This window comes from Struthio camelus, chromosome 18, assembly GCF_040807025.1.
Source record: "Struthio camelus isolate bStrCam1 chromosome 18, bStrCam1.hap1, whole genome shotgun sequence".
NCBI lineage: Eukaryota > Metazoa > Chordata > Aves > Struthioniformes > Struthionidae > Struthio > Struthio camelus.
The window spans coordinates 9,148,859-9,161,794 of NC_090959.1; the positions used below are offsets into that span (position 1 = coordinate 9,148,859).

Genomic DNA, 12,936 nt, shown 5'->3' on the forward strand with positions numbered 1-12,936 from the left:
CTTACGCACCTCATAAGCATGCTGCTACTTTCCATTTTCTCCAGCTCAGCCAAGTTTTCCTCACAGCAATGTATCAGATGCTCCAGCTCTATGAGATCTCCACTTGCAAGGTTGTGGTAGCCTAATTCTGACTTTGCTTTTAGTCATGGAAATTTTGCAGACGTGGCTTGTGCATTGCCCTTTTTTTCTACTTGAATCTGTTTTTCCAGTACTGGATTTAAGCTTTTGCAGTTTTACAATAGCAAAACAGTTTTTCTGTTCTACTTCACTAGGGAGGCTGCAGTGAAACCACATCTATAGCTGACACCGCACAAACAGGAAGAGTTTAGCACTACACTGCCAGTTTGAGCAGATATCAAAACTTTAATTCCCTTACAGTTTAAACTTCTGACCTCTCATAGCTGCATATAAATATTGAGTAGAGCTTAAACTGTTAAATACAACTTAGAGCTAAAGAACTGAACAGCGTAACAGAAAAATAAGATCATACCTTCTTTCCTTATCATATAAACCAGCTTTTAATAATAAAAACTTCTATCACGTTTTCAATGAGAATAACATATACATTTCAACATAAAACAGTGCACAGTGTAAATGCCCTTAGATACTCTTCTACACATCCTTAATGTCTACAATGACTGCATAAATGTGGATCAGGATCCTCATCAGGCCATATAAACTGTTACAGTTCCACTGATGTCAACAGAGCAGATTTAGACAAAGTGAGGATCCCGGCCTATGTGCTCTTTTTATTTTGGGGTGTTCCTACAGTTTTTATTTTGATAATATTACAGTTAATTTTAAGTTGTGGATTCAGTAAAGAACATCCATTTCTTCTTCAAACAGCAAATGGCAAGAATAACTCTTCCAAAATTAACAGGATGATCAGAAAGGGCATTGAAATAACGCTCTGCTGATCTTACTGCAGTACAAAATGGATAATCGAGTAACAAACCCTTGTATCTGAGAGCAGTTTAGTGATGATTTCCATAATTCCCTGCAACAGGTTATTGTAGGTCAGAGGAAGTAGTTAAAAGTAAGAGATTAAACAAAAGCAGTTGCTTCCCCAAAATTATTTCAGTCTGTGAGTGAAAAAAATTAAGCAAGCTTCAGAACAATCTGTGCCCCCTAAACTCGACATCAGCTATTTTGTGCTGATTTGCAGATTAAAAAATTTAAAAGACCTTCACAGCCAAATAGAAAGAATCTAGTTTTAATTCAATATTTGAAACGGATGGGATGTTAATAAAATTAAGCCAGTTAAAAAACAACCAAACCATACAAATAAAAAAAAAAAACCCAAATTTTATTTTCTAGAATATACATCAATGCAAAGCGCTTCTGGATTGCCTGACAATAAACTGCTTTAAATGAGACTGGAGAAATAGCAGAATAGTTTCCTATACACCCTTCTACTTCTGTCACCCGCTACTACTGAAATAGGTTAGGGATGGGCGGTCATGTTAAGGCACTCACTCCAAAAGAACATTATTTCTGTCCTGAGACTGCTGACATGTTGCAATTAGTTTCAGCCAGTAATTTGGAAAAAATTACTGTACTTAGGATAATACTGACTGGATGGAGAACATTTTTCAAACAAGAAAAAATAAAGTACATTATATACATGATTCCTTTTTCCTTTTAACTTAAAAGCATCCCTAATACATCTTAATAACTGTATTAAAGACTACTTAAATATTGAAAGATTTAAATAATGTAGTTTTTTCAGTAAACTGGGAGTAGCTGTATAATTGCCAGCATATTGGTCCCATTTTAAACAATATAATTTTTATTTAAATCTTGTATATATAATAACATGATCCAAAACACATATTCCATTCCACATAAATAAGTATAGTTTTTTCTGACCTGTTTTAAAAACTACATCTGTTCAAATAATCAGATTATAAGACTGTATTTTTCCTTTGTAAAGTTTCCTTTAACATCCGTCATTCCCAGTCTCTCCTCTTACATATTACTGTATTTCCAGAGTACGTAATAGGGTATTAGTAAAAAGAGTTAATCCAAAACCTTAACGCTACAGTAAGTAAAATGAAGTAATGGTAAGATGCACTATGGAATGTATACGCTGCAGCATCGAGAGAGTGGTTCTCACTGGGCTGAAGTGGAAAATGACTCCAGAAGAAATTCTTTGTGTTCGTATCTGAATAAACCATGGATTGTGCTATTCATTGTTTGAAAGTGCAGGTCAGTACATTTAAAAAGTGGTGTTTGGAAGCTACTGCTCAAGGCCACTGACCAAAATTATGCTGGCAATTAAATGGATGCCAGATGCAGTGCAGGGAGAGAGATATACTTCATTCTGGATTTTCTGAACCAATCCATATCTTGAAGTCCACAACTTTTAGGTGGCAGCACAAACAAGTCACCAGTAAAACTTGACATAAAATTGCCATCTTTCCAGGCATCTGGCAAATGGCAGGAATGTCCATCTTAGCTCTGTGGTATTTACTTCAAGAATTTCTTCAATAAGTCAAAGAAATACAAGAATTCCTGCATGTGCTGCAGGATTTCAAAGGCAGATTCTTGGTGCCTGGGTCCAGCAGGTTCATCTCCTACTAAAATGAAGCACAAACTCTTCCTCTCTCGATTCAAAGCCATCAGTGTCAGTTAGGGTGGGTCCTCGGACAGGGCTGCTCTTTGTTGAATGCTTTAATGATGCCATGATGTAGGTCTCTCTCTCACTTCTATAAATCCCCATCTGTAGGTGGCTGGCACAGCCTGTAGAGTCTTAAAGGCAGAGTAAGAGTATGATATTAAATGTCATAATAATGCTAATATAAAGTTATGGCATAGTATGTGAGATTCAAGCTCTCCTTTATCATCCTGCAAGTTTTAGAGGTAATCTGCTATCAAGAATACCACTATGTTTAATTTTCATAGCTGCAAACAAATGTGCTACTTGTGATTTATTAACTAAAACATTTCTAATCATTGTTTTAAAATTTATTTGAGACTTTCTACCACTCTGGTCCAATTTGGTCTTCAGCAGTCCCTTCTCTCTGTTTTCTGCTTCTGTTTTTATCTTTTTAAACCAAGTTTGCCATTTTAAACCAAGTGCCAAGAGGCACTCCCCATAGAGATTGAGACACCGAACAGAAAAAGAACGTATTTGCTTGTTCATATGGTTGTACACACCTTAAAATTGGAGTCTTGCTTTCAGAGAAATTTTTGGAATCACAAGATTGGCAAGTGGGGGGTGGGAGAAAATCTAAGAGCATATTGACTGTCACTCATATGTGATTTTTGTGGTAGACTTTTTGTGTCTTTTTTCTAGAATACATTTGAAGAAACACACAGTAATGGGTCTTTCATAACTTCTTTCAAGACTACTACTACAGAGTTTGACTAACCTAAATGCTAGGAAATGTAATCCTGAGAATTAACCTTAATTTACAAGATAGGCTTTCAACTTTGCTCAGTTTTATTTCATATTATGATGATGGAATCAAGCAGGAAAGTCTGTATCTGAGCTTTATTACCCTGAAATAATCCAAGTAAATAGTCCTAGAATTTGTCACGGCGATTGACAGTGTACACTGAAGCAGAGAAATGCTTCATCCTATGTTTTGTTTGTAAAGCTGTTTCATTTTAAACATAGCGTGCTGCTATGGCCTTAAAAATGGAATTGAAGTAATGAATGGTCAGTAATAAGGCAAAATAACCATTCTGCTAGAATGCTGAAGCATCACACTGGAGACATGGTACAGAAGCATACCTAGACTATTATTTTATTCATTTTTGAAATAACACTTAAAATTAAAAAAAAGTGGGGTGGGGTGGAGAAACATTGCAGATGCCAAATATTTTCCCCTTTATGGTCTCTGTGAAAACAGAGCAAGACCAGACTGGGTTACAGTAAGTATCATTTTGATCTCTAAAGTTTAAAACAACTTCCTCTAAGCAATTCGAGGTGCTTAGAAAAGGGTTGGGAGGGTTCTTTAGACTAGCTGAGAGATCTGTCAATAATGGGTGAATAAAACGTCAGCTTTTTAAGGAAATCTTCTTGGCATTGAAATATTATGCTCTTTGGGGGATTGTAGCACCAGCAAATACATCTGCACTATCTAGAGGGATGGCACAAATGTTACTGATCTTTTCCAGTGCTTATTCTTACAAACCAGAACTGTTTTGCCTTCTTCATGTGAACAACGCCATTAACAAGAATAGAAGCAGAAGTTTCTTTGATAATTTATATGGACTGATGGCACATCTAAATCATGACAATTTGTTCCTACCATTGGGTGAAAAAGCTCTGTTACAGTTTATTAAAGCATATCCTTTTCTATGATATATGAGACTGGAGGAAATAGACTAAAAAGAGATACTTCTCTTAGTAATAAAGGCATTTTTAGTAAATATCCTCTAGAGAAAGATGATGAACATCTCTAGCTTCCATTAGACGCAGCAGGATTCACAAATGTGCACTACTTTTCAAAGTTGTCTTCTAGACAAAAACAGCAGACATAACCCTGGGCAACTGATCCTTTTTTAAAGCTTGATCACTATATGGTTACTCTGACCTGAAGTGCTTTCTCTTAAACCTGCTCTTTCATAAATAACTACACTGTCAAGCTAGTCTAAATACCCCATTGGGCTATAGCCAAAGTATTAGCGTATGAATTATCTTTGCATAGCTGCAGTCAGATTTGCCATTCAGAATTTTTCTTTCTCAGCACTCCAGAGATGGCTGTCAATCATCAGCTTTACTAACTAACTCATAGCAACTGTCCAAAACCAGACCCTTCTCTCCATTCAGCAAAGTCTTATTTAGAAAATTGCAGAAGCCTTTGAAGTTAATGACCTGCCATGTATTAGGAGCGAAGCTCTGCAAGCTGCAGTATGCTTGCTTTAGTACTGTGATAGAGAAGAACAGGTTTTTTTTTCTTTCCTTTTTTCTGCTATTGCCTATTGCTACTAAAGAGACCTTTGGTTATAACAGGAACTGCACAATTGGTACAGGAACATAAAATCAGCACTCGGATAAAATGCACAGTACCTAATCACCTACCGGGGTGCACACTGTGGCATTTGGTCCATCACTTTGAGATTCTTGGCAGAGATTTCAACCCTTGGTCCCTAAGGAAACAGAGAATTTATGGTACTGACAATATCGATAAAGCATCTGATCCTTAGGGGAAAATATTATAATGGGAGTATGGTTTTTATTTGAGAATCCATTAACTACTTTTAGAAGATTTGGAAACCATTGGGTGGATACATTAGTCATCTGTGTTTACTTAAAAGATGGAATTAGTCCCAAAGCACTTTACAAGCACTACTGTCTAGCAGTAGGGAATTTCTGCAATTTAACACTGTGTGCTCAAGACCTTGGTTTGTATATACTGAAATTGCCTTAAATATATTTGATAGCCTCTACTTGCTAACCATCAAGACACACATTTTAAATAACGTACATTGACTAACATATTTTAATTGCTGCATTGGCTGTATACGCATAAGTTAGTTCGTTCCTGCTGAATGTATAGTGTAGCTGTTCGGACATTACTAGATGGTTGGCTATTTGTAAGCACAAAATACAGTGCCAGAGAGAAACAAACTGGTGTTTGTACAGTACTGTTCCTGGAATGAAGATGGTGTCATGCAGTAGACGCACAGGTCCAAATACTTACTTGCTTTCGCATGATGTCTGTAGCTTGCATGATACACTTGGGTAAAAGTCCGTGACTTCGAGCCAGTATGGCTGCCTGCTCCAGGGACACACTCAGTGTACTTCTGGACATGGGAATAAGGAATATTAAATCACAAACCATATTTTAAAACATATAAATATAGATGTATATCTTGCAGGACACTTATCTGTTACATATGACTTCTATTAGCTACTGTTTTTGTATTTACTTCTTAGCTTTTTTACTTACAAACCTATACAATGAGCTCAGTGACCCATTTTCCAATCTGAGTACACCGAGACACGACAATTGTTGGAGTCTCTTACATTGTTACCCCAGGGCTATGCTTTGTTGCTGTTCTGCATCAATTTATACAAAGATATTCACAGATGAATCTATTTTTCACTCGTTAGTGTTGAGCCACTGGAAGAACAGCGGTACGTGTAGAATCAAAGCTTGCATATACCAAGATTATAAAGCTATTGAGAGGCAACTTCCTAGATTTTCAGTGTGTGACTGAAGACGAGGCTGACTGAAATTTATATGCAATGAGCTCACTCAGTCAATTGTACTGGTTAATCCATTAGAACATAAACAAATGCGTTAATTATTTTAAAAAGTGTTTAAAGTCACAACCTACTCTAAAATAAAAATGGCAGTTGATTTGGGTCCTTACAGGACCTGAGGAAGGTTCTCTTCCTCAGTATCTATTTTTCTATTGCTTTGAAAATGAAATATATTGCTCACATTTCTAGAGAGGAAAAAAGCTCTCATCACAGCAGTACCACGTAGGCTTGTTAAATCTCACCTCTGCATCCCTGTGCCACACATAGTAACCTGACAGGCTCCGAGTCGATAACAGAGCTCTGAGGATATAGGCAGCAGCCCAGCTCCTGATGTATAACTGCCGGAATATCCTGACTGGGTGGGTTTGGTATTAATAAAAGACTTCATCAGCCTGCAAAGCTCATCCATTGCATTAATGGGACGAATAAGCTAAACAAAGCAATCAAAAAAAAAAAAAAGTATCAGTGGCGTATTTACTCCTTCATTTATAAAGATGTTTACAACACTTTATCCTATGTCTAAGCACAATACCTTAAATCTGCATGAGAGCAATTGCCACAAAGTAATGACATTTAAAATATATATGAACTTTGGAAGTGAAAAAATACAAACAATGAATGAGCTTTGGGACAATTTTTTGCAAATGATCACAAATAACACAGATAGTTTACAATGTATACTACTATTACAAAGATAGCCTTTGATTTGTCCACTGCAGTAGTATTTATGTCTACCTTTCATGCATAAATTCACACATATCACCTGCCCCGGTAAGACAGACTGCCTTTAAATGAGATGCTGGGAAATATTTTCATGTTGTTTTCTTCTGTAATTGTGAACAAAGCATAAACTGCAAATTGAATGTTTGTTCATTTTCATACATCTGTGGAACAGGAAAATTAATTCCTTCTGTCTAACATCAGATACTTTATTTAGCAGGAGCAGTCAGGGTAATATGGAATCTTACTAGTGCCTAAATTAAAAGGCTTTTTTGTCTGCTCCAGTTTGCCACATTTTCTTCTTCTAGACAAAAGCAATGTAGCCAAGCCTCAGAGAAAATCACATTACTTTTTTAGGGCAGGGAACATTTTTTAAATGACTTTTGGGTCAGGTCTGACAGGCTGACACATGGAGATCCTGGCCCACAACTGCATTTTAAAGACTAACTTATGCAGAAATAAAAACAAGAATAATACCTGGTCAATCTTCACGGCAGTAGTATTGGAATCAGTGGGCAAGTTTGATCTCTCTAAGTAAAATGTCCTGCAAAAAGGCCAGTAAGAACTACATTAGCTGATGCTTCTCATTTCAAACACATATATGTATAACTACTTTTTATAAAACATTTGAGAATACTATGATAGCAGTCTGGTAGTTCAAGATCTGCTTTCTTATTGAAGCGCTTGGACTGCTGCAATCCAATTTACAGAATCTGTACTGAAATATTCTAAAAATCCCTTTCTTATGTAATTTTAGCTCTACTCAAAAATATGATGTCAAATTAGATGGGAATTTGTTCCCATACAGTGCACTACTCCAGAATGAGGTTAACTGTGGGAAGAAAATTAAGAGGTTTCCCACACAGTGAGGATCTCAAAGAAACATATTTGTACAAGCCATGAAATCATTAGGAAAGGGATCTCTCTCCCATTTGTTTTAAGGTCTTTAGCAAAGCGCATTCTCTGGAATGTCATTTAAGGTGAAGGGGAAACATGAAATACCTGAGTTTACGGTAATATTGCTGCACTTTTTCAAGAGAGATACCATTAATTTGCTGTGGAAGTTCTTCTAGAGATGAGCCAGCTGGTTGTGATTGCCCCTCCATACTCTCCAGAGCTGGAGGAGAAAACATTTTATTAAACCTATTCTTTTTTTTTAATTTAATCTACATCATCTAACTGCTCAGCAAATGACTATCAGGTCATGTCAATATTAATTCTATTATTGTATGAATTAATCCATTTGCCTATATGGGGATGTACTGGTAGTATCATAGAGGTAACCATCACAGAAGGTAGTACGATCTCACAGTAATTACTGCCCATTAATATCCCCCTGAAGGAAATGTCCAGTGTTACATTGCAGGATGAATATTTGTTTATTATTTATATTTGCTAGTCAATGTTCCTTATTTTCCAGCCCAAATGATTCTGTCATGATGTATGCTTTTAAAAATACTTGTCTATACCCTGGGAACATAGGAGATACCATACTAGATCAGACTGTTCATCTAGCCCAATATAATGTCTCTGACTATAACCTGGAACTTTATGGGAAGGCACAAAAAAGCCCCAAAGAGGCATATCTTATTCTCATGACTGTGTCTTACTCTAATTTCTAGCACTCCCCAGGTCTTCCTAGAATAAAAGCATCTGCCTCTTAAACATGTTTGCAATTGTTAGCTGCATTATGATAAGAACTTCATGGTCATTCTTTACTTTGAATCTTTTGACATCATCAGTTAGCTTATTTTTCTCAAGAAAGCTTTTTATAGACACCTTTTGTAAAGAGCACCGTGTGTAGTTTCAAGCTTCCTCCATTCTGAAACCGAGAAGGCAGTTTGGAGAAGTAGTAGCTGTCAAGATAAAAGATAACCTTCAAGGCCTGACGACTTCCTTCAATGTGGTAGAAGACATGAGTATCTGGAGAAATAAAGATAAAATACTTGCTGCTTTACCAGAGCAGGAAAAATAAGAAAACACTGCTGTCTGAGTCTGTCAGATTATCTAATGACATTTAGATGAGTACAAGAGTCTGTATTGAGAGAAAGCAGGCTCTGAAAGATTGTACTTACAAAGACATAGCTAGCAAGACCTAACATGATGTTTGATTCTATTGCAATAAGCATAGTTAATAAGTAAAATCCCATCATGTTTCATGACAGCTTAAGTGGAGTAAGTAAGTGGAGAGAGATCTGGCAGGGTGGGATGGGACACAGGAAGGGTGGGGAGGGAAAGTCCTTCAACTTTGGCAGTCTGCTGAATTACAGACATCTGTCAGGAACTGCCCATCATGTCACATCTGTCCACATGCAAAATCACATAGGTGAGGAACACTGGCACAGACCATAGTTCCTAATCACTGACTGTACCACTAGCATCCCGTCCTGTCAGTCCTGCTTTGCTGTGTGTTCACAGTGGAAGCTGAGGGAATGCAACAGTGCTTCAGAGAAGCTGCTCAGTAGTGACATGACATGGACTGACAGATTTATAATCATGGAGGATGTTAATCCATAATACAAAAGAGAAAAAGAGCTTCAAAGAAACTAAGAACTACTCACTTGCTACAAGACTTTCATCCAGCTGCTTGAAATAAAAGGCAACTTTGTCCAGTTCAGTCAGAGTGACCTGGATGTCTTCTAGCATGGTTCGCTCCTCCTTCTGTAGGGTAGAGAAACAGACATAAATAGGTCATCATCTAGCAGAAGGAGATGGTAGGCAGGAAGATATAGTCTCTACTGCAATGCTTTGATTCAAGAGACTTAGAGTAGAACACGCAGCTCTCCATTAACTCCGTCCCAGCCAGGTAATTACTGATGGCTCTTTCACTCACTACGTGGGTATGGGCTTTGCTACCCTTTGCTTAGATGTCATTTGATGGGATTCACAGACAGCAGAGAAGTTTAAGGACTGCAGAACTCTGAGGAGATTTCTTTCTCTGAACTTTACCCTATATCTACAAATGTGAAGAACAGCCTATAAGTTACTGTGAAATAAATATCCATACGTTCCATTTAATGTGAAGGAATAATACAGTTGCTTATGCACATGGTTTGGATTGTATTTGCAAATGCGCTCTTTCCACAATGTTAACAAAGTGCAAAACATGTGGTTTCTCTGTAGAGTCAGAGCTATCTCCCTTTTTAATGCTTCTTTCTTCTTTATCATTTTTACAGTTACTGTAGCTTATATACTGCAGCTATAGATTTTCTGTCCATTAGGGACAGATGAATTATACAAGATGTGTTCCTCTCTTCCTTGGATACGGTGCATACAGCTTAGGCTCAACTCACAGCACTACAGAGCTGTGTGTAAGAGATTGCAGTCTATCTATTGTAAAAAAAAAAAAGTGGTCGCGGTATTAAAAAAGCCCAGATTTCCACATTGTTTGGACATCTGACCTTTTTTTGCCTACTTGTTGAAATATATTTTTTCACCAGGAGAGGGCAGGCCACATATGCTTCACCAGCAGCTGTGCACTAAATCGTCCAGAAATGAAGCAAATCACCCCAAATACTAAGGCAAACAGACTGATCCCTACAGTGCTCTAATGTGACAGTGGCCCAGTATTTGTGAAGAGATGAAAATGATGGGACATGGACTACTGGAACATGACTGACAGCAGCGAGAATCTCCTGAGGCCGCTGCAGTGAGAGTCTAACCATGCTGCTGGACTGAAGAGCTTGAGCTGCACTGTGAGAGGGAGGAGAAGCATACAGGCAAAGGTGAACAGGCCCAAGGGTGCCATAAATCTTCATCTTACCACAGCAGGGGAGAGCAGAGACTGGTAGTTTAGTAGAACACCGGTGGCTGCTATCTGCTCCAGCCATTTTCTGCTAGCATCTCGGCTGCTCTCTTCATATTCCCCGTTGTTGTTGTATCGATAGTTGAGAGCAGCCAGCAACTGCTCCGAAAAGGTGCAAATAGCAGCCACAAGGGACTGACAGAAGATGGCATCACGTCTCAGCTGTAGCTCAGTATCTGCCAGAGAAGGGGAGAGAAGCACAGAAGTCATGAGTTACTTGTCTTTAATCTCACTGCCAAAGAGGCAGTTTGTATGTATTTGTGTGTATGACATTTGGCTTCTGCTGTAGCTTTGCACAGACTTTACAGATACCCTCTTCTTGCTGTGTGACCTGGGTGCGGAGATAAAAGACAGCCTAGCTGCGGTACAAGCATGTTTGAAAATTTTCCAGTCGACTCTGTTTATTTTCCCTCTCCCATCTGCATGTTCATTCTTTGAACTGGGAAGAGCTGTATAAGTCTCCCTGTAACTCCTTGGTGCCATATCTGGAATGATTCCCTCCTTTTTATGTTTACAGAAGCAAGAGAATTAATGAAAGAGAGTCTCTGCCATTATTCTCTCCTGGGCAATTAGAGATTCATCCTCCCTCCCATCCATCTGTATTTTGTCCCATATGCTTAATGCATTAACTGGACTTGCCCATACGGTACCAGTTGGTTTATGTTTCCTGGGAGAATTTCCCCTGTGTTAACTTTGCTTCCAGTCAGCCGGCCAGGCAGCCAAATCAACCTCGTCACACTTAAGGGGATTGCAGGCCAAAGAGGCACATGAATAAGTGAAGAGCTACTTCCCAAGCACCCTGGGCTCCTCCAGAAGGCACTGGGGTCCTGCAGTTTCTCATTGCCAAGGCAGTGTTCCCCCAGAGGTTTTGAAGGTTTGGATTATTTTTATAAAGCACTGAACACAATAAACTGAGTGATATGCTCCAGGCCCTGTGCCATAACCCCAGCCTAAGGGCAAGTCCCCTCGGTACTGCTGGAAGTAAGACAAAGAGAGCTGAGACCTGCCCTCAAGATGAGGGAATCCCTGGTGCCATAAGGCTCACGCAACCAGTTTGGTGCCATCTGCTCCTCCATTCTTTTCAGTGGATGTTCACGAAAATGTTGCATGAGATGGGGCACAGGTAGAGACTTACGGGATCTGCTCTACTCTATCTGCTATCACTAAAAACAACCTTCATGGGCACTAGACTGACACCACAGGCTGGTTTGGACTGACTCGTGGGCCAGCAATGGCAGCAGCCAAGAACTGATTTAGAGCCATACTAATTTAATATCATTCTATGAAGACTTTAGAAACAAGCCTGGCAGAGTGAAATAATGACAGCCTATTGCAGTTATTTATTACCTCATTTTCAAACAAAAATACACCAAGTAGATGTTTCAACTGCAAAAATGACTGCACATTCACTCCCGGAAAAGGCTAGTCAGTTGATCTACCAGTACAATGTTTTGTGTGTGGTAACACATTAATCATGTCCACAGTGTATTTAGGTGCTGCCTACATATTTAGGTTCTTAATCTGCTCCTGGCTATAATTTCACTATACACAGCCCTAACGCCTAACGTGCCCTGCTCTGTCTGGAAAGTTGATAGGGCCCATGATCTTACAGAAAGTTGTGCAATAGGTCTCATTTTTGCTGCATGTCCTCACCGCAGCAGGAAACAGCACAGGCCATCTGGGAATGAGGGTTATACAAAAGGAAAAATATGAAGACAGGAAAAAGAGAATGGTGTTTGTACAACATAACCACCTGCCAGGTGACACAGCAGCCTAGAGTGAGCTGAAACAATGTAAACTGAAGAACAGATGACAGATGCATGAAAAGGCTGCCCTGGCTGCCTAAAACGCCAGGACAAAAGCTAAATGCTAAGAAACCTCCTCCCTCAGATGTATGCACAAGAATGTAAAGCTATAAATACTAGGGATCTCTGTATAAATAATAACACTTCACACTAATACACAAAATCAAAACCCCTTACCTGTACATTTTAATAAGGCCAAAAGCAGTTGATTCTTCCCATCTAAAACAGTAAAGAGAAGGAAAGCTCTAGTCAACACAATACTAAGGAGATTTGATTGCATCAGCTTAAAAGTCTCCTCATTCCCCACACTCCCTGCCTCTCCTCATCCCCTTGCATGGTCTTTTCTATTTATTCTAGTAATCCTTACAGACATTTTAATGATAGAA

At 38.6% G+C, this 12,936-nt stretch overlaps 1 protein-coding gene across 4 annotated transcripts in view; it reads right to left on the reverse strand.

Annotated features, from left to right (window-relative positions):
- Positions 1-491: 491 nt before the first annotated feature.
- Positions 492-12,936, reverse strand: part of PREX1 (phosphatidylinositol-3,4,5-trisphosphate dependent Rac exchange factor 1) — a 185,002-nt gene continuing 172,557 nt past the window's right edge. For all 4 annotated transcript variants that reach the window (XM_068912114.1, XM_068912111.1, XM_068912112.1 and 1 more), the window contains exons 31-40: positions 12,728-12,769; positions 10,704-10,921; positions 9,502-9,601; positions 8,720-8,863; positions 7,943-8,057; positions 7,418-7,484; positions 6,463-6,650; positions 5,655-5,757; positions 5,033-5,100; positions 492-2,751 (exon numbers count right to left, since the gene is read on the reverse strand). In XM_068912114.1, the coding sequence (XP_068768215.1) occupies positions 2,709-2,751; positions 5,033-5,100; positions 5,655-5,757; positions 6,463-6,650; positions 7,418-7,484; positions 7,943-8,057; positions 8,720-8,863; positions 9,502-9,601; positions 10,704-10,921; positions 12,728-12,769 (1,088 nt within the window). In that variant the 3' untranslated portion in view covers positions 492-2,708. The remainder of the gene's footprint in view (positions 2,752-5,032; positions 5,101-5,654; positions 5,758-6,462; positions 6,651-7,417; positions 7,485-7,942; positions 8,058-8,719; positions 8,864-9,501; positions 9,602-10,703; positions 10,922-12,727; positions 12,770-12,936) is intronic.